This window comes from Lycium barbarum, chromosome 2 (assembly GCF_019175385.1).
Source record: "Lycium barbarum isolate Lr01 chromosome 2, ASM1917538v2, whole genome shotgun sequence".
Lineage (NCBI taxonomy): Eukaryota > Viridiplantae > Streptophyta > Magnoliopsida > Solanales > Solanaceae > Lycium > Lycium barbarum.
The window spans coordinates 106,309,425-106,334,662 of record NC_083338.1 but is presented as its reverse complement, the minus strand read 5'-3'; the positions used below and the strand labels follow the sequence as shown (position 1 = coordinate 106,334,662).

Genomic DNA, 25,238 nt, shown 5'->3' with positions numbered 1-25,238 from the left:
TTGAAGCAAGCCCAATATTGACATAGTTTCGATTAATATCAAATACGTAAAAATGCGCTTAAATGAGTTGTAATTCATACGTCGCCCTTTAATTAGGGATTTCCCCAAATTAGACGGAGTGGGATATGTTTCTTAATTTTAAAACATGTTTGTAAAGTAAATAACTCGTCATTTCTTGTAATCTTCGGTTTTCACTAAATAGTAATTCAAACATCAATTTTTGCAATTTTCTCGGGATTTTTGAAATTTTGATTTTTAAGGGTGCATCCTTTCTCCGTCTTGGACTTGGGAATTTTGCAAATTAAATTACGCGTCTTATGAGGTGAAAATTAGATGTCAACTACTGCCCCTTCGGAGTTCGAGTGGAGATACGAATTTTGTCTAACCTAATTTTTACCGAATAAATAGAAAATTACAGCTTTCTTTGCATAAATTTCGAAAGTATGGCCGGACCGCGATTTTTGGTCTTCCTACATATCTCAGCTTACATGAGAATTCAGGCTGTTTGTAGTTCTGACTCTATGAGGACTATAAAAGTAAAGAGTTTCCTTTAAACTACCTCGGGATGTCCCGAGATAATTATAAAAGTATGGTGATCCTCGAAACTTGAGTAGCCTACATATCCCTGACTTTGGGAATCGGGCCAATTGTAGCTCGAATCGATAGCCTGAAAAGGAATATCCCTTTATGTGGGAATCCCGTTGGCTAATTCCGGTTGAAAATCCGAACTGGAGGCGGTTTTTGAAAAGGATTTATTAGTGTTGCTACTTGAAGCGATTTTCCAATCCTTGATGTAGAAAGCTTGACTCTTGTGCACGGTTTCTGACCGGTTGCCCAAGCAAAAGTTCCACGTATGCTCCGCATATCTTGAATCCGGCTTTTTGCTTCCATCCTCGGTAGCTTCTAGCTTATCCCCAAATGTTGAGTCCTGCGTGTTAGTTATTCAAAAATTTGATTTATAATGTGGTCATACCTAAGCGGCATTTTGCCATTTGTTTGACATCAACATTGTCATCTTCTGATATTGTCCGTCTTTTTGCAAATGCTTGCCCATTTTCCTTCTCCTTCTCCTGTAAGTGCGTGCTTTTGTGTATTTTCGAAAAACCCTTTTGACTACATCAGATAATAATCACGACACCTTGGCCGACTCTTTTTTCGTCATTTTCAGATGTTTTCATTGTTCAATGATAACTTTCGTTGGGATCTGGGTCAGGCTATACTACATTTTTTGCGAAACCTACACACCCCAGTCCGGTTTTCATTTTCGTAAGCAACATGCTATTTATGAACACCATGTTTTCAAGTGCGGGGTCATTTTTGTTTCTTACGACATCCGCTATCCCTGAAAATTTAGGATCACATCATTTCCACATGCTGCGGTGACTGTCACAAATCTAGTGTTGACTTCATCGTTATCCTCATACGAAGTCCGCATTATACCAGTTTGGGACCACATCACTTATAATTAAAAAAACCTAAATGAAAACTGCACCCCAGAGTGCAGTATCATATTCCTTTCATGATGACTACTAGCCTCTGCATTCAGAATTAGAACATTTAGTCAGATTATTCAAGTCAAGGATTGCATACTCAAGTGCGGGCCTTTTCTCATGACAACCGCTATCCCTGAACCAGAATTACATCAACTAGAGATAAACTGCAGTAGCGACCGCAAATCTTGATGTAGGAATGACATTCGTATTTCAATGATTGTGTACATCAACCTCGAAATTATACCTATTTTTGGCTATATATATAGACAATGACTCAGCCCCTTTGGCACGTAGTCATTTAATCCATATCGTCGTTTTGAGGAACGAAGCTTACCTCGGTGGTAAGACTGACACTTTCCTTTTTTGACTCCGGAGAAGAATACCCAGCCATCGACAGGGTTCACATCTTCCAAAAGGACTAGACTCTTTATCTGTGAATACGACACTACAATGCCAATGTCAACTCTTTGTCTTCAAATCATAAATTGTCAAGATAAAAACGGTAACCCCCCTTCGGGCCAAGATTAATCCATCTTTTGCTGTCACTCTATGTCGATAATCTTAAATTTGATGTCAGAATTATGTCATCTAATTTCAGGTGAGAACTGTGCTTACCAAATTTAAAATGTCTAATCAGTCAATTCATCAAGGCAAGCCATGCGACGTCTAGGTCGGGATCTCAATACCTTGACACAATACTATTTAGTGGAGACCAGGCTTTGGTAAGCTGTGATTATATCTTTCAGTAGTCTTAAAACTGTAATAATTGTTTCTCTTTCTAAAAATTTTTGTTCTCTGCAAAATGAACAAACTCGTCAGTGTAAAACAACTTTACTTAAGGAAAAATTCATTACCCTTTTTTTTTTGTGTGTGGATGCCCTTCTTTGCCATTTCTTTTTTGCTTTGCTTTTCCATTGTTGTCCCTGTTTCAAACATTTCTAGCAAACATGTTAGTGTAAAAACATTCATGCTTTTGTTCCTGCGTTTACAGAAAAATTTGTAAGTTTCCTATATGATTAACCGCTCTTCCTGCATTTGGATTTCTACCGTTCACACTTTGGCAGGAAAGAATGCTCATTTTCCTTGAAAATCTTTTTGTTTTAGCGAAGAGGAAATTCTTTGGGCGATGATTTTTTGAAAAAATATATATTTGTAGTAATAAATCTATAGTAGTGGTATATATATTTTGAAAATGATATATTTTATACGTAGCCTTTTAATGTCGTGACATTGGTTACCCGAACAAAGTCCTCTATCACTTCTTCTTCGTCTTGGTCTTCTCTTGCACTATTATTTTCGGATCTCTTTCAAAAATTTTGTCCCAGTTTATGTACATCTTTGTACAAAATCGGATTTCGCCATGTCGAAGGAATTTTTGAGACCTTCTCAAAAATTCTGCCCCGGTGTAAGGGTGTACTTGTTAATTTTGGATTTTATTGCATCGAAGGAATTTTTGGGATCCTTCTCAAAAATTCTGCCCTAGTGTAAAGATGCTAATCAGTTCGTTCCTTTGAACTGGTATATCGAAAGAATTTTTGAGGTCCTCTTAAAAATTCAGCCCCAGTTTCCATGTGGGGTTACCTTTATATTTCTCGTGCTAAAGAATTTCTGAGCTTTTCTTAAGGTTTATTGGGAATTTTATTTTGGATGGCCGAGCTCGAAAAAGCGCCTACGTATCCCGTTTCGAGAATCAGGTCGAAACATAGTTTGGGTAAATATATTGGAATTTTTTGGTGAGACCGAACTCAAAGAGAGCCTACGTATCCCAAAAGGTAATCAGGTCATAACATAGTTCAGAATGCATGATTTTGGATTTTTGGGTTAAAGCGACCGAGCTTGGAAAAGCACCAACGTATCCCCTTATAAGTATAGGGAATCAGGTCCTCGCGTAGTTCGTACATAATTTGGGTTAGGTTTTTTCTAAGAATGCAAAATTACAAACAAAGGAAATGCAATAAAAGCAACATAAACTATAGAAGCTATAAATCTCTGAAGTCGTCTTCTTTCTCACACGTAGTATTTCTTGATGGCGTCTAAATTTATTGCTCATGGCTACTCTTACCCATCCATTTCAGTGAGGAAAACTGCTCGTCCTGATAACACTTTTTGTACTATATAAGGCCCTTTCCAATAAGGTGCGAACTTTCCTTTGTATTCTTCTTGATTTGGGAATATCCGATTGAGCACAAGTTGCCCTATTTGGAAAATTCTGGTTCTCACTTGTTTGTTGAAAGCTCGTTCCATCCTTTGTTGGTATAACTGACCATGGCAAACAGCGATCAGACCAAGCGAAAACATCTTCATATTCTTTCAACAGACTTCGATACCCTTCTTTCTCAGACTCTGTCAAATGTACACTTATCCTGGTTTCTCGAACCATTTTCTCATTTCCTAGATTAACTGCCTCTGTTTCCTCTAGGTTCAGTGTTGGTCTATTTTCATATTCCTTTTCGGCGTCTATCAACCTTTCTGGTTCAGTTATCTCTTCTTCTTGATCTTTGCTTTGTTCGTCGTCGTTCTTAATTGTTTCGTAACATTTCATGACATTATTTGTGGCTTCTATGTTATTACTGTAAAGCAAAGTAACACAATTATCAATCATATAAAAACAATCTTAATTATGTATTTATATATGTATAATCTATATAGGTAAAGTAAAACGATTTTGTCTAATTGCAAACTTTGAGGCGTTTTCATCGAAATTTAAAAAGAGTGATACAAACTGTGGTCCTTACTCGAAATGGAACATCGAGCCATTTCCATTATTAAACAAAACGTAATAAGGAAATGTAAAAGCATGAAATGGCGATAAGCAGGGCCTCAAAGCCGACTTTCGCCGTTTTTCTGAAAATGATCATTCTTTCTACCGCAAGGTGAACAACTGGGTAGAAGTCCATCCACTCTACATTTCTCCTGGCTCAGCAAGACGAATCTCCTGTGCTTCAAAGCATTCTTCAATGATAGTTGCACACTCTTCTTCCCAAAACAATGTCCTTAAACCCTCTTCTGGATCTTTGCCATTGTGACTCAATGGGCATGTTATGAAGGACTAGTATAGACGAGGAAATTTCTTTCTCATTCAACAGGACCTCTTGGTCAATGTTCTGATTCTTCTTCTTCTGCCTCACAAGGCTCGTATCCAACCCCAAATCGATATTTCCCATTTTTGATATTAACTGGTTCTTTGATTCCTTGTAAGTTCCTTCCCACACCTTTCCCGGGCTCGAACCCGTTTATTATCATAGTCGTGGCAACTATTTTGTAGACCGGTGGCATAGGGATATCCTCATCACTCCCCCTGCGATCTAACATGGCTAATTCAACGGTGTGAAAATTAGCATTGCTTGGCGATTTTTCTATGATCGGTACTGAATTATCCGGATAGTTATGGATACTTCCATTACCGTGAATTACGATTTCTTGATCATCCCATATAAACTTGAGACACTGATGCAACGAAGATGCCACGACTCTAGCAGCGTGCAACCATGGTCGTCCTAATAATAAGTTGTAGCTTGTTTTGATATCCATGATAATGAACTCCACAACTAACTCTGCGGGACCTATTTGTATGCGCAGATCTATCTCTCCCATTGGGTTGCTGGTTGCGCCATCATAAGCTTTTACATTTGTTCGACTCTGGCGAATTTTACCAACATCATATTCAAGTTGTTTCAAAGTCGTCACAGGGAATACATTCAAACCAACCCCTCCCTCAATCAGCACTTGAGGGATAATCTTATCGCGGTATTTGACTGTTATGTGTAAGGCCTTGTTGTGGGTCTTACCATCTGTTTGTAATTCGTCATCAGAAAATGATAGCCTATGCGCTCGTACAACATACCCTACAATCTCAGCCAATGTTTCGCTTGTACTGCCGGCAGGTACTTGGACTTGATCCAAAGCTTTCATTAAGGCTAAGCGATGTTGAGACGAACTGAGTGATAATGACATTACTGATATCCTGGCAGAATTCTTATGCAAGTGCTCAACAATCGAATAATCCTTGACTGACATTTGCCTCCAAAAGTTTTCAGCTGCGCCTTCAGTGATTAGTCTTTTCTGAGAATTTTCACCACGTGGCGCTTCGACTATAGGCCCTTCTAGAGCGTAACACCTTCCAGGCCGGGTCATACCCTGAACCACAACAGCTACCTCTTTTCCTTTATATACCATCATCTGGTGCGGTGATTTGATCATAAAAGGTGCATTCTCAACTGACCATGATGTTTTGAGTACGAACGGCTCGTTCTGAATTCGAGCGACTGTCGAGGGATATTTGAGCACGAAGGGCTCTTTCTTGGCTACAGCAGATGACTGGAACATCTCAAATTTCCTTGTCATGGGGCCTAACACTTCTTTTTGCTCTTGTAAGGACAACGAGGTGACGGTGCTTTCCAATCCTTCAATATCTCGACAAATGATCACAGGGCTTTCTTCCCATTTATCACCCCTTTCTATCATGTGAATTTGATTCCCTCCATACTTCGGGAGAGAATTTGTGTCCACATTTTGAGGTGTTGGCTACAGGATAAGCTCATGATTGTCAATCATATCCTGTAGCTTGTGCCTTAAGTATATGCAATATTCGGTAGTATGGCCAACTCGGTTAGAATGATAGGCGCAAGGGAAATCTAACCTGTACCATCAATCCATGGGGTTAGCAGGTTTTGGTGGAACAACATTCATTCAACCGACGTCTCTTAGTTTACCAAACAAACTAGCCCTTGATTCTGGTAAAGGAGAGAATACTCTCGGAGGTTTCTTTTCGGGGTGCCTCATAGTTTGCTGGTGGCGGCTTGTTTTGGAAAGTTAGATTTTATGGAGGTTGGTTATTGGGTGCTGGCATTTGATAATTGGGTCGTGGAGCTTGGTTGCTAGGTGTTGGTATTTGGTAATTTGGTTGTGGAGCTTGGTAGCTAGGTTGTGCGTAGCACACGGACATCGGGCTATATTTGGGTGAAGTAGTTATATAGCTGGTTGGTGGAGGCGATTGGTAGTCGTCTTAATTTTTGTAGGTTATCTCTTTTCCTCGGCTTTTTAGGCTAGTAACGCTACAACCATAAGCTATATCTTCTTTATTTTTTTTGTCGCTCCTAGCGCCAGACGCACCTGCTCTATTTAGTATGCAGATAATCTTGTCGGTCTTGAGGCCATCTTCAATATCTTCCCCAACGGTGACTAAATCTGCAAAGGAGCTCCCATTCGTAGTTATCATTTTGTCAAAACAATCAGTTTCTTCGTACCGTATAAATGCAGCTACCAGCTCAGCTTCAGTCATAGGTGGTAGTACACGCGTTGCCTTGTCTCTTCAGTGACTGGCATATTCTCTATAGGTTTTGGATGATTTCTAACGGATATTCTCCAATGAGAAGCGATCAGGCACATTGTCCATATTGAAGCGGATCTCTCTCCATGAATGAACTTGCCATCTCCTCCCATGTCTTCCATCGACTGATGTCTTGTGAGATGAACCACTCCATAGCTATTCCTGACAGACATTAACTGAATAATCTCATGAGCAAATCTTCGTTTCCATCACTCCCGACCAACTGGTCGCAATAAGCTCTCAAGTGGGCCCTAGGATTGCCCGACCCATTGAAATGGTCAAATTTGGGAATTTTGAAACCTTCATGTAAACTCAAGTCTGAATGTATGCACAAATTAGAGTATTTCAGCCTCTCTTTCTTCTGAGAGCCCTGCTTTAGTTCAGTGATTTCTTCCCCATCTCTTTCTCAATTTTGTCTATTATAGCCTCAAAGAAAATTTCCATGTTCTCCAGTTCTGGTGAGGAGTCAATATGGGTGATATGGTCTTGAAAAGTAACATTTAGTTGCGCGGGACGGGTTGTAGCAGTTCCCGTTGCCCGAGGAGTTTAATAAGCGTTTGGGTTATGAGATGCTGTAGCATGAGTAGGTATTTGGAAAACTGGTGTTTGGTGGGAGGAAATCCCCACATGGATGGTGCTTCGGCACAGTGGAGTTTGAAAAGTAGTTTCGGTCTGAGTTTGTGGGAAATGGTTAGGGATTGGTAAGTCTAAATTTGGGAAAGTGGGTACAGGCCTTCTAGCCTAAGTATTAGTAGAATTTTCTTTTTCAGCCCTCAGGTGGGTTGCTTCTTCACTAGCTTCAGCCAATTGCCTTATTAGCAGGTTAACAGCCTCGTCCAAAGGCATTCCAGCTATCTCAGCTATTGGGGTACCCTCGACTAAGATAGTTCTGTTCTGGTTGTTGTTTGGTGGCGGAGTCTCCGGCGTGTTTTTTTTTCTTGTAGAGGGTTTAAGGACGCTGCAGTAGCTTTTGATCGAGTAACTGGTGCCAGCGGATCGACCCCTGTCTATAAAAGAAAACAACTCAAAGGCTCCCAAGTTAGTGTTAGTTTAGGCACAAAATGCAAAATATCACATTGTTTGCACTTTATAGCACATAGATTCATATATCTTATTTCAACTCGTGATTGATTTACATTTCGAGGGTATTTTGGTCATTTTGTGTTTTCAGGGACATTGATTTTTTGGTAAGTGGTCTGTCACGCCCCGAACCATGGCCTGGGCGAGACACGGCACTCGGTGCCTTACTGCATGTGATCGAGCAAACCACATGGCTTGCTGAATCATCATGAGGCATAACATGAGCGGAATATAATGTGAATGCATGATAAGCCTTTACAAAATGCAATAAGTCATAATACTTAATCAACATACTTGATTAAACATGAGTTCGGAAATAACATGAATGAGCCAAAATGGCTATACGACTCCGAAAGTGTGACATGACATAACTGACTTGTCTAGTCTATGAAACCTCTAACATAAGTCTGAACATGGAAAACATACTCGCTAGGACAAGGCCCCCAGCATACGGTAGATGAATAGCTAATCATAAAATAAATAGTTCACTAAACCCCGAATGAGACGGGGCTCACCAATAAGCTAATACGAATGTTGTCCTACTGAGCAGATGCGTCATCCTGTAAATTAGTACATGCATCGTGAAATGCAGGCCACCGGGCAATAAAAGGGGACGTCAGCACATTGAATGTACTGGTATGTAAAGCAACTGAAAGAAATAACATGGGCCATGGAATAACATGATAAGAACTGAAATTGAAAACCTAGAAATGAACACGAGCATGAGCATGAGCATGGGTACGTATATATATAACATAAGTAAAACATGATAAGTAGGGAGAGCATTTCATAAACCGACCATGTGATATCACCACGTGGGTACGTGGAGTCTGGTACCTCGCCGGACCTGCAGAGCCCCCATACCTTGCTAGGGTATAAGGTGGTAACGTGCCTGATGGATCCATTCAGTGTAAAATTAAGGTATCATCCTAACTGGGCGGAGCGATCCTTGTCCTACGATGGCTACGTAATTTCAGGCTATCTGAGCCTTCTCGGTAATTCGTGCAACTCCCAAAAACATGAACATGATATAATTGGCTAAGAAGCCCATGATTTTCCTGAATTAACTTGTAAACATGACTTGTAATCATGATTTCACGAAATAACTTGTAAACATGGTTTCATGAAATGGCTTGTATTTAGCATGTATGTATCTTGTATCATGGCATGAAAGTAGTTATATAATATAGTTGCATGAAAACTTGTAGGCATGTAGGATATTCATGAAATAATCATTCTTATTTAAAAACATGCATGCAGGAACCCATGGAATACAAGATATGGGTTTTCATGGATTACAGACTGATTCTCAATAATCATATGGAGTTATTAAGAACACAATGATAGAATAATAGCAATTCATACAAAATCTATTCATGGACATGGACCTAGGGTTGTCATGAACATGTTGTAGAAACCCTAGTTTTAGTAGAGAATCATAATTTATGGATTATGAGGCGTGGGGAAGAACAATGATGTTCCCACACGTAGATAGTAACTCTACATACTTGGTAATACTCCAACTTGAATTAAAGATTTTAACCTTGAAGAAGATTTCCAAAATCTTGAATTCTTGAACCTTGAGATGGGTTTTCTTGAAAACCCTAGTTTACGAACAATGATTTCTTGCTTATATTATTAGAGTATATGTTAGAATTGAGTTGGAAGGGTTTGGATTGACTTACCTTGATGTTTTGGATTGTTGCTAGGGCTTGGAATTGTGAATAATGAAATAAAAGAACTCAAGGCTTGAATTTATACAAAAGTGAGGCGTAAATTATATGGACATATTATACGATCCGTATAAAGTTACACGGTCCGTATAATATGACCATATTTTATCATGGCACAAAACAGAACGTCGGGTTGAGGTTTCGTGAAGTACGGACGACTTATACGGTCCGTATAAAATGATATGGGCCGTATAAGTAGTTCATATAACATGACCAGTGAACGGACTTCTCTGTACTCCTTCAGTAAAATGGCCATAACCTTTTGTACAGATGTCCCCTTGACCCCCATAATATACTGTTGGAAAGGTATTTCAAAGGGCTACAACTTTCAAGAGGAAGTTTTCACAAATTCCTAACGCAAGTACCCGAAAACAGGCCATTAGTACAGACAATCCTAGACTTAGACGAATTTAGAAGGCCTTAAGAACTTAACTTTTTGGTTTGACTTCAAAACGACTGTTTATCGCCTGAGTTCATCCCAAATAGATTTGTATAGCTAAAATATCACCTTTATACTAGATTCATACATTTATACCTAATTCGGATTTACGGGATGTTACATAGTCTTCATGGTTGATTTGCTTCTACCCATCCTGTATTAAGGGGGGTTTTAATTTTTATTATAAAAGGACCGAGTCTTAAATGGACTACCTGCGTATCCCACCAAAGGGAAATCAAGTCCGTCCGTAGTTCATGAATACACAGAAAAGGTTTTTTTCCTATGCTACTGAAACTTAGTTTTCTGCCCTGACCAGGCCTTATGTAGGCTTCCCACGTATCCCCAACGGGACATTAGGTCGGCGTGATTCCGTTTGCATAAAAGGGAAAGGGATATTCCTCTTAATTGAAAGAAGTAAAGAGATACTTAGATTTTTCTACCCAACCAATGCTACACAACTTTTCATTGTCTTCTCATCTTCATCCTCTATCCTTGTCTTCCTGCGACAATCTAAACGTGGCCCTCATTCACGAGGCGTCCTAACCCTCGATATATTTTCTGGATGATTTCTCCCTTGGTCATGGGACAGTAAAGAGTGGGGCCCCCATAGTTGGCTAATTCTCCCTTGGTCAATCCATTGGACAAACTTCCTTTCCAGCACTCCGCACTCATTGGCTGAATGCCCTAACTGACTTCGGTGGTAGAGGCATTTCTTGTGGATCATGGAAGGAGCACACAGTGGTAATAGATTTGGGCTTTGCGCGTACACTCCAAAACACCCCTAAGTCTCTAAGAGTTCCCGCTTGGATATTTCCACTAGTGCACCGCAATTGTGCGATCTTGTTCCCTTGAGAACAATTGTGCATGAAACTAGAGGTTCCTCGAGATGAGATTCGCGCAGGTCCCCCATAAACTTCGTACTTCAAATTGGGGATAAGAAAATCATCGTCTCTATAAAGTATGGGATCAAGCCCTTTTTGTTCACTGAGTGGGACGTAACTCCCAAGCGGTGCTTCCGGTACTTTTCCTATTTTACCCGATTGGTAGGGTGTTGCTTAGTTAGTTCCTCAACATAAGCTAGGAGAGTTTCAGCTTCTTTCATCTTCTCATTGGCTGCCTTAGTGGTCTGGACAGCTTCTTTCATTCTAGCAGTAGCTAGGGCTAGGCTATCGTCCCACTTTCGGTTTTCCCTATTGTTGCTTCTCTGTCCTCATTGTCACTGACCAGATTGATGTAAGGAGAAGTTGCACTCATACTGTCCGGAGTCTCCATTTCCTATTAGCAAATCAACCTTTTGAGGGTGGAGCTAAATTATTTTTATGGGTTGTCTTCTTGGTTTTTCTTTTAAACAGTGTCCGGAATGTGGACCAATCAAGAGTTTTAATAATACATATGATTTTCACACAAAAAAATTATATCAAATGTATAATTCGTTTTCCTATACCTCGTTATTCCAAGGCTACTAACCCATGAAGTAAAATTGTGCTATATGTAAAACAAATTTATTATTCCCAAAAATAAAAATCCCAATGCTTTTAATTAATAATATCTTCCCAAGTGGGATTGCAGGGCTTTTTAAAGTAAATAAATGCAGAAATATCCATCTGCAAAATAGAAGACTGTTAGCTCCCCGCCCCTAGGAATAATAATTTATTTCACACAAGGCACAATAATGCTTCCAAATAGCAAGTAGTGTGATGCAGTGCCTTCAGGTTTTTACACCGTCAGAACACAGTAAGGTGTCTATCCTGTCCGATTCAGGTAGGTCGGAGATACTCAAACCAGTTTATGGTCAGTATGCACTATATCAGTAAAGATTTGGCTCCGCTCTATGCTAATTATTCTAGAGTGGTTTTTCAAGCAAATGACACAGGTTACCCAAGCGGACGAGCTGGGGATGGGTTCTCTAAGGCCGTGGGACGACCGCGTGCCCACTCGACCTTAGAGACCTCCAAAGAAAAATAGTAGAAAGGTTTTTAGTGAAGGTATGACCGCAGCTCATCCCGCGTCGTCACCCTTTGGAACAAAGTGTAAAATAAATGCCAGGAGTGGCAGAGTATGCATGCATGAATGACAGTTATATTTTGCGGAAATTTAAACACACAAGCGGTTTATATCACTTAACCAATTCATATCATACAAAACAAATAAATTATTGGAAACCTTATGGTTAGAACCTTAAATTATCTCCAGCAAAGTCGCCATCTGTAGCGGGTCATATTTTTTGCGATTCATATTTGCACTTGCCTCATTTGAAAAGGAAAGTGCCCCAAGGAAGTGCGGTTTCGAATCGTACCAAGAAAAAGGAAAAAATATGCTTCTACGTGGATGGTGCTCTAAATGGATATTTTTTTAGAGTCGCCACCTAATTTTTAGGAAATTAGGAAAACCGTTTCGAAAAGGGTTCATTTAAAACGGTTAAATTTTAAAAGAAACCTAATCTAGACTAAAGTATGGGTAAGGGTTCTAGTGATCCCTTGGGGAAGGTGTTAGGCACCCCGGTATTAAGGATCCATAAAATATGGTTGACCTACGGGTTCTAATAATATGCCTTGTGAATATAAATTATTTTTGAAAAAAACTGCTTTTGTTTTAGATTTCCGCAATAAAAGTTAGTCATTTATGCAAAAATATCATATTTTCGGGAAATAAAAATGGTAGAGTTTTTCCCAAAGTTGGGCGTTGGGCTTTGGGTATTGGACTAGAATACCTAGGTTAAAACCCGAAGGCATTTAACCTAAGTAGAACACAACGTAAGCCCACCCATTTAAGTTTTATGTTTTTTAAAGAGTTTTTTTATTTAAGTGTAGAAAGTAGTTTAAGGCATACTATTATTGTCCATTTGTCAACCATATTTTACATTTTTAAATTTTTAGCCCATTTTAGTCCAAAATAGTCAAAGTTATTAAGATGGTCAAAACAGTCCATAAAGTGTCGGTTCAGTCTGTCAGGCAATTGTTATTAGTCCACAAGTTTTCAGGTGTACAAATCAGTCCTCAATTTTATAGAAATTCATCCATTTTCGTCCAAAAATTACTACAATAGTGCTAGTTTTAGAAAAAATTACCCATGTTCTATATATTTGTCAAAATTAGTTTATGATATTTTTGAAAATCAAGTTTTTTAGTGAATCTTAACCACGGGATAATTTTTTAAGGATTCCAGGCACAAGTTGAAATTTAAATACATAATAATAGAGATAAAGGAATAGGGCGGACCAAGCCCAAATAGAAATTGTTATGCAATCGGGTTTGCCTCGGGTCCAAAATACGTATGCTCCATTTTTGCTCCAAGGTTGGGTTGACTCGATCTAGATACGTTAGTGGGACCCGTTGGGGCCGACCAACGGGTTTAGGTGGACAAGGATACAAACGGGTATACACAATATTAGAATACATCCACAAATTAAATTTGAGCAATAAAATTAAAGCCGACAACTATAGCCAAAAATGAATTACAACATTTTATTGGGCCGAGCCCAGTATGCAATGAACCACAAACAACAGCTATCTCAAATAAGGAGGGCCCAAAAGTAACAGGCCCAAGGCCATCTTTTTCGATTTTTCTATGTGTCAGGCCATGTTATACATGATATACTACTGATATACTTCAAAAATATAGAGAGCGAAACCCATGAGAGGGCATACTCTCTATATATCTTAATATACCTTATATACTCAACTGATATTAACCCTCCAATACTTTACTTAAATCACACAAGAAAGCCTCAAATCTACCCAAAAAATCCCACAGTTTCAAACCCATTTTTTAACTATTAAGCAAGGCAAAACAAACAAGCTAGTTTTAGGACTAGCTACAGACACAGAACAAGGGTGTCACAGAGTCATTTAGCAGGCAACAAGGAGAAGGAAATCAAGCAGTTTTAAGCAATAAAAGGGTAGACAATGGAAGGAATATCAAGTGTCATAAATCAGAAGACAACAATGGCATGGACAAGCTTCAAGATGGCTAAACAAGCAACAACAACAAATGGGGAAGAAGGAAAGAAAAGCAGTGCAGGATTTAGAGTAAAGCAGAAAAAGACAAAGGCAAAGTTACACTCAGAATTTTAGTTTCTAGTTGTTTTAGGAAAATCAATAGCTAAATAAGGCAGAGTGATACATTATCTAGTCAAGAGTTCATTTTTAGGCCAACAAGAAACTAAAACCAGTGCTAGAACTCACCAAGGGTCACAGAGGTAAGTTTTTATTACTTAAAGTCCTTTTTATATCAGTTTTAGCTTAAACAAGTCTAGGTATTAATCAGAGTCAAAGCACAAGTCTCCCAGTGTCCCCTGAGTCCCTAAATTATAGTTTTAAGTTCAATTATTTGGCACACAGGTCTCAATTAATATCAAGGATCATTTCAGTATATAAGCAGTTCCATAGAAAACATTTTATAGGGTTTGACAATGACAGTTTTGCTCAGTTTCATTCTTAGAATTAAAACAAACAGGTTTAACACAAATGTAGGATCAAACAGGGCTCAACTAAGGTGTAATGGGTAGTCAAGACAAACCTAGCAAATTCACAAGAGAGTAAAAGGGAACATGAAGCTGTCCTAGGTATAGGCATAGTCCAACTACAGTCACAACAAGTAGCAATAGTAGAAAACTCATTAGGAGCAATTATGGGTCCACAGAAGCCTATACTATGGTTATAATGGGTTCATGATAGTGACCTAGGCTCAAAACAGTCATTTTTAAGCATGTCTTGGTTACAAACTAGCAGATAGGGGTGGGAAATCATGTATATGAACCACAGAAAATCCACAGACAAGTTACAAAGGCAAGTACAAATGAGCAGGTGTTGTATTTGTTCTTGTAAAGTAGTTTTGATTTCAGTTTTTAGCATTACACTAGGTTCAGCAAATTCCTATTTTAACAGGTTCATAGTAGCTTCAGACAGGAAGATTTAATCAAAGACTTAGTCTAAAATAGGGATGCAAGTCAAGGTATGAACTTAAGCTATAACAACTGTCACAAGTTCTAAGTACATAAGTGAAATCTTAAAGGAAAAGTTTGGTCCTAAACCAATTTCCAGGAACTTAGTATGGTCCAATAACACATGCAAAAACACATGGACAGTGTATGTTAAGCACACAATTAAGGATAATGCACAAAATGGCTCAATGCTCACAAAGTGAACAAGAAAGGTTCATGCTACTTCTCCTAGGTCACAAAATGGTGTATTTAAGAGCAGTATAGGCAAACAATGTATAGGGAACAAGTATTGCAAGTTGCAGAGTCAAACACACAAAAAAATCGTACATACCAGATGGCTAATCGTATGCCAACACACACAAAACAACAAAATCGTACCAACAACAAACAAATAGGACCGTTAGAATCTCATCCAAGGCGTACACGTAGCCAACATAGTATGAAGAGAGGGATCACAGGCTTCGAGCAATTCACCACACACTCTCTTTCGGGGTGGTGTGGTAGCACAAGATGGCTAAAGCCTTAATGTCTCGCCCATGGCATCCCACACCACAAAAGGGGGTGGTGAAATACCCTAAACTGGCTTAAAAAAAAGGGAAATATGGTGGTTACATGGTGGTTTGCGGTGGCGCCACAAGGTGAAACCCTAACCGCCATCGGTTGCTCTCAATCAGAAAGAGAGATAATATTTTAGGTTAAAAAACAACTGACGCGTTAAAAAATAAATTGGGGGACGGAGGGGTAATATATACACCCCCCCCCCCCCAAATTAAAATAAACCCCCTTTTTCAAAACAATATACTCCTTTTTAAAATAAAACACACACTTTTAAAATCTCATATTAGTTAAAAACTGCCTTGTAAAATAACATTTGACAAAAATAAAATTTATAATATGTAGTTTTAAAATACGAGCTTTAAAACAAGCCCAATATTTACATAGTTTCGATTCATATCAAATACGTAAAAATGCACTTAAATGAGGCGTAATTCATACATGGCATTTTAATTAGCTATTTTCCCGAATTAGACGACGTGGGATATTTGTCTTAATTTTAAATCATGCTTGTAAAGTAAATAACTCGTCATTTCTCGTAATCGTCGGTTTTCACTAAATAGTAATTCAAACGTCAATTTTTGCAATTTTCTCGGGATTTTTGAAATTTTGATTTTGAAGGGTGCATCCTTACTCCGTCTTGGACTTAGGAATTTTGCAAATTAAAATACGCGTCTTATGAGGTGAAAATTAGGTGTCAATAATCAGCAGATAGTGAAAGTTACGCCAAATAAACTAAAACTTGTTGGAATAAGGGAGAGAAAAAATGTTCACCTGGTTGCCAGCATGCATACCCTCATTAATAAGGCACTACCACGAGAGTCCGGCCATCTTCTCTTCGTTGGACTCCGACACAAGAGGTCGGAGATAACTGGCCACCCCCACGGGGCGGGACAAAAAACTGCAGTCTTCAGGAACAGTGACCGTGGTCGATCTGGTCCTCCTCGGCTCTACACATGGAGCCAAAATAATATCTACCAGCCGGGATCGAGAACCAGACTCAGTAGACCGGTTAGCTCTCATCGACACTTGTGGAATAGGGAGGTGCCCGAACCCGGAGGCGTCAGCCGTTGTAGGAGGATTATTGGCGGACCCATCCTCGGGAAACATATGGTCAAAAGTCTCCTGCTCCAAGGATTGAGCAGGAGGAGGTGGTGGAGTAGATTGAGAAAGAGGAGGTGCTAAAGTTGTTTCGGCCCTTCTGACCGTTTTTACCGAAGGAGCCACCTCGGGTGAAGTGTCGCGTGTAACGTCGATTAGCTCGACGACCCTTATTGGAAGCGGGGCTTAAAGATATTCAGTTAACGGGGGGAAAAGGGTCTCAACTTCCCCACCCGTGGTAGAGCCCAGCAAATCAGCTGTAGCACTCTCCTCCTGGACCTCCACCAAAGTTGTGTCAGCCCCGGTAGCAGCAGCAACAGAAGGGTCCGGTCCGATAATCATGACCCAAATGTAGTCATCGAGTTCATCCCTCAGACGTCGAGCTTCGGATGTACCTGCTGCATCCTTCAAGCTCTTATTTCTTTTCTGGCCCCTAGACGTGGGTTTCTTCTTTTTCTTTCCAGCCTTGGTAATGAGCCGTGCTGATCCTGAACTATCAAAATCTGAACCCGGTGTGGCGGGTTCGTCCACTAGTGTAGGCTGAGGGGTCGAAGGGCGTCTTTACAAACCTGAATATCGAAGGATTATATTGGAAGAAAGTTGAACAAAAGGATATAACAAGAAGCTAAGGGAAAAGAAAGATACCATGATTTTATGCTCCCCACCGGTCGTGGGACAGATCTTTCCATGTCCACTCTTGGTGTGGATGTTGGTTGATAATACTTTTGATCCACCTAGCAAATCCAGGGATCACCTCCGGAAGCCATCCGTCAGTTAAAACATCAAAAATAGTTAGAAGAAATGCTCAAAGGCACGTAAAAAAGAGATAAGTCCTACAAAACTTACGTTTGTCGTTCGACCTTTCGGGGAAAGTCATATACTCCTCCGGTATAATGTTTGCAGTCCTAACCCGGACAAAACACTCGTACCAGTCCCGATCTCTGTTCTCATCGATGCAGGAAATAATGGGGTTCTTCCCCCGTTTGGCGAGCTTTATAACCCAGCCACAGAAGCTACTCGGGCAATATAGCCTAATCAGATGGTGCAGGGTAAAGTTAACTTTGGCATTATTGGCCAAAAGACGGAGGTAGGCCATGATCCTCGAAACGTTCGGGCCTATTTGAGCAAAGCAAACTTTATATGTCCCGCACATCTCAAGGATAACCGGATTTATTGGAGGGTTGAGCTTGAAAGTGAAAGGGTATGTTTAAATATATAGAAACCCCTCCTTAAAATCGGTGATTGCTTCGTCATCACCGGGAGCAATAATCTCAATGGGCGGTTATCCCAACCGTATTTGGTTCGGACTCTAGGAAAGTGCGCCTCTCTGATCGATGATGGGTAACGTCTCACGTCCTTACCCTGGTCAGATTGCTTCACAGCCGTTTCGACGGCGACCTCGTGGTCGAAATTGTATCTCGAGCGGATTATGTCTTTGGCCGTGGGTTCGAAAGAGCCGGTTTATGCTTTGCCACCGGGTTGGTGACAGCCTCGGTATTCGGAGAGTTAATCGAAGGGGCGTCTTTTTGAGTAGAGTCAGTGTTTGTTGCCATTTTGAGAATTTAAAGAGGAAAATATGAAGATTCGAAGAGGAAAGTATGAAGATTTGAAGATTTGAAGGGTTGAAAGTATGAAGATATGAAGATTTGAAGATGGAAAGGATGAACTTGTGAAGACTTGAAGAGAATTTTCCAGAAATTGGAGAAGATTTTGGGACCTCGGATGAATTTTCGCAAGAAATTTTTGAAGACTCAGAATTTCGAAACATGATTCAAGAAGAAGTAAGAACAGAACAAGGTAAATGAGATAATCGAGAGGTGAAAAGTGAAAAATGAAAATCAGTGTAATGCCTTTTATAGATGAAACTTTGAGGCGGCTACCAAAGTCATCCAACCAAGAGAAGACGCGTGTCCGAAGTCAGAGAGACGTGACATGAAGGGACGTTTCGTTTCCCGCCTGTTTTTAAAAAGAAGCTTACTAAGGAAGTCACCGAGGTAATTGTTCCACTTTCTGTCACTTCGATGAAACTTCGAATCGAGAAGTGTGGGAACTATCTATATACGGTAAAAATCGAATCAATTTGTATTCAGTAAGAACCCGAGTAAATATTGCAGCTTGTCCGATACGGGATCAAAGAGGAATGAGGTCGTTAGCCTGGGGTAAGATCGAAGGGAACGGAGGACCGAGAAGTTGTGAGTTGTTCCAACGTAAGTGTCAAAAATTGAGGGTATGTTGATAAGCATAGAAAACCCAAGCCTCAGGAGAATACATTCAACATAGACTCGGAGTATCCATTATGGGACAGGCTACACAGTCACCTGAACTGTTCTGCAATATGTGCTGATAACAGTACTGGGTATTAGAATATCCGTACGGATGCCGCCTTATCCATTTTAGGGTTTTCTTAAAAAGGCCTTTTTAGGTTGTATTAGGGCCCATCTATTTGTAGCTATAAATAGGGGTGTACCCCCTTCATGTTAGGGTTAGCTTTTCATTATTCATCACACTTGGAATCTGAGAAAGAGGTGGAGGAGTTTTCTTAGTGATTGACTCGGGTTAAAGAAGCAATTTCCAAAACTGGACCAGTTCTCAGAGTCTACAAATTCGGTTTCTTAAGCTTTATTTTATATTATTCATCGATATATGTTTATCATTAGCATATTACTAATTTACATAACTTATTAATCTAGCCACATACCCTATAAACCACTTACAAATTTAATTGTTACCGTTTTAAGGGTAAACACGAGGTTCATTAAACAAATCTGAATTGACTAAGTTGAGTGACCAAAAATTGAGAACATGGTCTAAGTTGAGTGAGCGAAAGATGGAAAGATAACCCATTAGGATATCCCGTATTTTACCTGTGAATACTCACACTTCTACAAGTTGAATATGGGCTAAAGCCCAGATTTTACCCATCTTTTATATCACTCACCCGACCCATTAAAATATGGGTGGATTCGGCGGGTACACAAAATGTGGGTATTCGGCGGGTACACAAAATGTGGGTTCATTGCTATTCTGAGCATGGTCATGGATGGCAAGGGGGCGGTTGCGTGCGGGTTTAACTTAACCCGCGAGGAATTCAAGCCCTCCCCGCCGTGCCGCTGCCCGGCATCCGCATCGCGGAATTTTTATTTTGAACCCTCCCCGCCCTGCCCCGTTTAGGATTTTTTTGTAGTGTTTTTTTTTTTCTTTTTCATTTTTAAGGAGCAGTTCTTTGTCTTCGTTTTCATGAATATAAACAGACGATGTTACATAAAACTAATTAATAAATGTTGGACACCATAAATTGAAATGACCAAAGAACATAAAGTAGGAAAGTTTGCTTGGTTGGAAAAGAAACTTGGTACAACAAACCAGACCAAGAAAACATTATGGTATTTCTTCACTTTATACCCAACAAAACTTAAGTTCACATAAACTTCTCTAAATTAACTTTTTTTGCACCATCTATCATAGTACATACAGTAACTAGTAAAGAGTTAATTATGTAAAAAATAATTGAACTTTTGAAAAATATATTTTAGATATTTAGATTGTAGTGAAAAAGAAAAATACACATTTCTTAATTATGAAAATTCATCATCTCCTTTTACTTACGTGTTTTCAATTATGGTGAAGAATAAAAGTACGTAGTTTGTAAATAAGGAAGCAGCCCATTCTTTTAAATATTTTACCAGAGAAATTGACCTTTTTGTCTGAAAAAAGAAGAAGATATAAACTACAAATCGTGCTGAAGAATAAAAAGTACGTAGGATAGCTGTTTTTAACTGGTAACAAGAAAGTTGTAATTCAAATTTTGCTTCCTCAAAAATAAATACTCCATCTGTCCCAATTTATGTGATATAGTTTGACTGGACACAATATTTAAGAAATAAAGAAAGACTTTAGAATCTTGTGGTCTAAAATAAGGCAAAGATATTTGTGTAGTTATAGATCATCTCATTAAGCGTAAAAGGTAAACTTTAAAGGTAAATTGTTGCCAAATAAGGAAATGTATCATTCTTTGTGGGACAGATTAAAAACAAAAGTATATCACATAAATTGGGATAGAGGGATTATCATAGTGAGAAGAGGAAAATAATCAAAAAGTAAATTCTATAAGAGAGAGAATATATAGCAACGAAAGATTAACTAAAAGCATTTACGATTTTAACAACATCAGTAACCATAAAACTCTGCTTTGGTTTGGTTCAAAGAAATGGATAACTTAGACTTGGATCCAACCCGGAAACTGCCCGGCCCTGCATTAAATTCTTTCAAAAAATATATATATATACATAAACCCGCCCCGCATTAGGCTAAGCCAGCTCGCCCCACCACCGCGCTGCCCCGTTGCCAACACTAAGCATGGATCTTTTCTTGAAATAAGCTCAATTTAAATTTCTCATATAAAATTTGCAAAACAATGAAGTAATATTTTGAAGGGTATGCATTTTCCATAACCAAATAAATTCTTGAAAAATCCACACAGAAAAAAAAAATCTTCACGATGAATTAGTTTCTTAATATTTACGCTGTATATAATCCAACAAATTAATAGTCGGAAAATATATGTGTATACCTTCTCTAGAATTTCTGAACTTGTGTACCATTCTCGCTTCCTCTCGGTATTTTGGCCATGTTTTCCTTGTAAATTGTAACTCTCATGCTTTGGGAACAACCGTGTAAATTGAATTCCATGACATCATCGGCTTTAAGATTATAGGTCATCAAAAATCCTCTTCTGTTTTGAAAAAGCAATAAATTATCTTTCCAAACTGCTAATGGGATTTCAATAGGAAGATCTCTAATTATGCATTTCTTAATCCAAGACTCATATAGATCATAATCTTTCATTATCCATATTTCAATAAGATCTTCTGTTGGATCAATTACTGGCACTACAGAGGGGTAACATATCAAGGTTAGTGACTCATTTAAGATGACGAGGCTATAATACGGTTCACAACGAAAATTAGGACAAATATCAGGCATTCTCATATTACGAAAAATCTCAGTGCTCATATCAAAACAAAGAATTGCCCTTTCGGCAATCCAATGACAAGTTCCCTTGTAAAACATCTGAGAACAAGGTAGCCAATGCATGATGGGTAACTCTTGGTCTACATAATCCAATTCTCTCCAACAATCAATACCCAATTCATAAATTTCAACATTTTCCTCTTCCACTTCAACATTTCCATAAAGATCATCCTTGAGAAACTCAGATATTCTAATAACCTTGTAATCATTCACAATAGAATCAAAGCCAAACCCAATACATTTGTTGTATCGATGGAATCCTTTTGGACGATCAAAAGGGCTGGGAGGGAGAAGCCTTATATTTCTAGTAGAGGGATTGAATATGACAGTTCTAAGGCCATCCATCAAAGCAATCAAACCATTGCATGGACCGATGAGTTGATCAAAAATAAGACTATAATCACCCATCATATGTGGAACATCAATGTCTGAAAAAAAGGGATTGACATAATCCTCACCATCACCAGAGAAAAAAGAGAAAACAGTTTTATATTTGTTGACATCTTCTTTGAAAGAGCGCTTAAGGAGAACAAATTCATCTGTCACCGTTGTGGTGTGATTGAGATGAAGATTTATAAAACTGGATGATTGCAAGAGAGTGTAACAAGTTTTGGAGACGCATTTGAATCGCAGGAGAGATTTCACTGGAAGTCTCAAAAGTATACATATTACCACATCATAAGCCAATTTCTTGGTAAATCCATCCGACATCTTGTATTATAGACACTCTAATGCTCATTGGACTTAAGTAATGTTCATCTTATTGCATGGGGATTATTATCAGATTCAAATTGGATTGACAAGCGCATTCTTCGCACATTAAAAGACTTGAGTTCCAAATATTACACAATACTACCACAAAGAATATAGACGCTGTTAATTGAAAGCTATATAGCTAAATTTAGTACATCATACTATGTGATCATAAAAAAATTGGAAAATAAACAATACATAAAATGTTATATGTTTATTTTTTTCTCGTAATGACTCAAAATAAAGAATCAATAGATCAAACAGGAACAAAGATGTAACATATATTTTTCATTATCATTGTTAGACATGTGGAATTCGTGTAATATTTCTCTATTTTCTTGTTTTTGGAATACTTATTTCTTTCCTTTTACATTTGTACATAATGGCATCGGGTCAATTGATAGTCATCCACACTCAAAACGCACTCTGAAAAATTGGAGCATGCGAACATCATTTAATAACACAACCCCTCATTATAAGTTTTAGCACCATGTTTCTTGATTTGAGACTTCACATATGTTTATATAATATTTTGGGACTTGTTGGCATGGTTCGGGTTGGGACCTAAGGGATTCAGATTAGTTTGGGCCAAGAAAATCACATTTAAACTATTCTAGATTTTTTTCTTTCCTGTGAAGTGTGCATAGCAATCACGAGGCTCCATCTCGCGAGTGATAATTATGTCCTTTTGAGAAGTACTATTAGTTTCTTGATATTCTAGTGAAAGGAACGAACAATCATGAAGTCGTTGTAAGTACTTATGAAAAGAACATTTGTTGAGTCATTGTGGTAGGTTCTTGTATTGAAGAACTACTATGATGCCATTGTAAGTTCTTTTAGTAAAGAATTGTTCTATGGTAGTCGAGTGACTTTTGATGTCAAGGCTAAGAGTTAAGTCTTAAGTTGCAAGGATTTTGTAATCTGATTCCATGTTCAACTAAAGTTTTGAGTAAACCCTAATGATCGGCCGCAAGAAGAACATGTTTTTAGCTATGTTTTCCCTCACATTTTGATTACTAGTGTATAAGTTGATTTTATTCACTTTATGCTAAATATTTTCATTTTATTGTGTAGGAGGCAACTTTGCGGAAAAGACATGATTTGGCACTAAATTTGATGAAAAATAGGCTTTGAAGTCTTAGTCGAAGTTCGAGGCATAGGAGGACATGAACTGATATGGAGCTAAAAAAGATCACATGAGGCATAGAAGTTTGAGTAAAAGTTGGTGAGATGATCGGGATCAAGTTCAGGGGTCAACGACTAGGTGTGCACGACGTGGGCCGATAAAAGCCCAAAAGTGAGCAGAATTGCGTCGGTGCTGCGCATCTTGCTGGTGTTAAGACAAAAACATTGTTGATTTCATGTTTTTCAAGTCTCTGATGTTTTGTCTTGGAGCGGCATGTCGGGCAGCGTGCCAAGCCATATTTGGCCTTGTTCGAGTCTGTTTTGGTTTAATAGATTGATAGTCTATGTTGCCATCTATATATTGAATCAAGTTCTTCAGCAACTAAACAAGATGTAAACTGCGGAATAACAAATCAACACAAGAATTTTTACGTTGATAACTCCTTGCTTAAGGGAGGAAAAAATCTCAATCTATCTCCAATAGGATTTCCCCTAATCTCCACTATTACTCTAGCAGTTTTAAATTCTCAATTATTTGCACCTAAGAAACTTACCACATAACACCTATCCCCCTTTTTTGCACACCTCTCTAAGTGTAGCTAACTTCTTCAAAGACTTTACCAAGTCAAAGAAGCCCCTTACAACTCAATGCAAATTAATATAAAACTTCTAGTAAGGTAAATAAGTTTACAATACAAAGTAGAGAAGCTAGCAATTATAACTTGAAGAACAATATGGATATATCTTGATAGGAACAAGTTCTTTTTTTTGTGGTATACCGTCTCCCTATCTGAAAATACTCTGAATGTATATCAGTCTGTTTTCTCTCTAGTTTCTTGTCTTCAACCAACATTAATGTGATTATTTATTTAGGAGTAGGATGACTGTTTCTTGTTCTTCAAATCCCAGTAGAATAAGTTCAAGAAATCCAAGAACCTAAACCAAGTATAACTTGGTTCTGAAAGCACGTCGGCCTTCTTTTATTTCAAAGCTAACTCCATGTTTTCAATTATGATAACATTTCTATGTCTAGAACATGGGTTCCTTGAGAACTGGATTAAGCCTTTATCCTAATTCTTCAATAATTCATTTGGTACACGTGGAACCGCTTCTGATGCTTAGATCAGACAGTGTCCAGTTCTTTTGCAAATGACGTGATTCTTTCAGTGTTTGACTTCCTTGATGCCAGATTCACTAGTTCCTTTTGGAGATAAGTTAAAGACCTGGTTCTTGTATATATGATATGATCCCAACAAGCTCAAGACCATTCACTAAGAGTCAAGCAAGGGAACTCTAAGAGCTACAAGGCTTATTCATGAAGAGGGGAGCGTTGGAGGAGCTTGAGGAGAAGGTCTCAAGTGTGTACAACATTTAGGAGATATCTTAGGAAGAAATTGAGGAGGCTACTACACAAAGTGGCTAGAAGCGTAAGTGTTACACCTCGGAATTTCGAGTTGTTATGCGGTGAATAGACTAACGCAAGTTAAGGTGTATATGATGTCCTTACAAGTAAGAAGGGATACCCAATGATTCTTATTAAGATTCCAAAGACATTTGAGGCAAGAGAAGAAAGCTCATTGGAGAAAGTTAAGGTAGAGAGTGTCTTACTCGGTACACAAATGTACCGGCCCGTATTCCTGGTAATTTATAGGATTAT

The 25,238-nt window shown here is 38.7% G+C and overlaps 1 protein-coding gene across 1 annotated transcript; it reads right to left on the bottom strand.

Annotated features, from left to right (window-relative positions):
• Positions 1-21,056: 21,056 nt before the first annotated feature.
• Positions 21,057-22,414, bottom strand: LOC132621198 (F-box protein CPR1-like). The gene has a single exon (XM_060335372.1). The coding sequence runs from the start codon at positions 22,412-22,414 to the stop codon at positions 21,248-21,250; it is 1,167 nt and encodes a 388-aa protein (XP_060191355.1). The 3' UTR covers positions 21,057-21,247.
• Between the last annotated feature and the right edge of the window lie 2,824 nt (positions 22,415-25,238).

Excerpts from the sequence above, each read along its gene's own strand:
- LOC132621198 (XM_060335372.1), bottom strand. The coding sequence starts at position 22,414 with ATGTCGGATGGATTTACCAAGAAATTGGCTTATGATGTGGTAATATGT.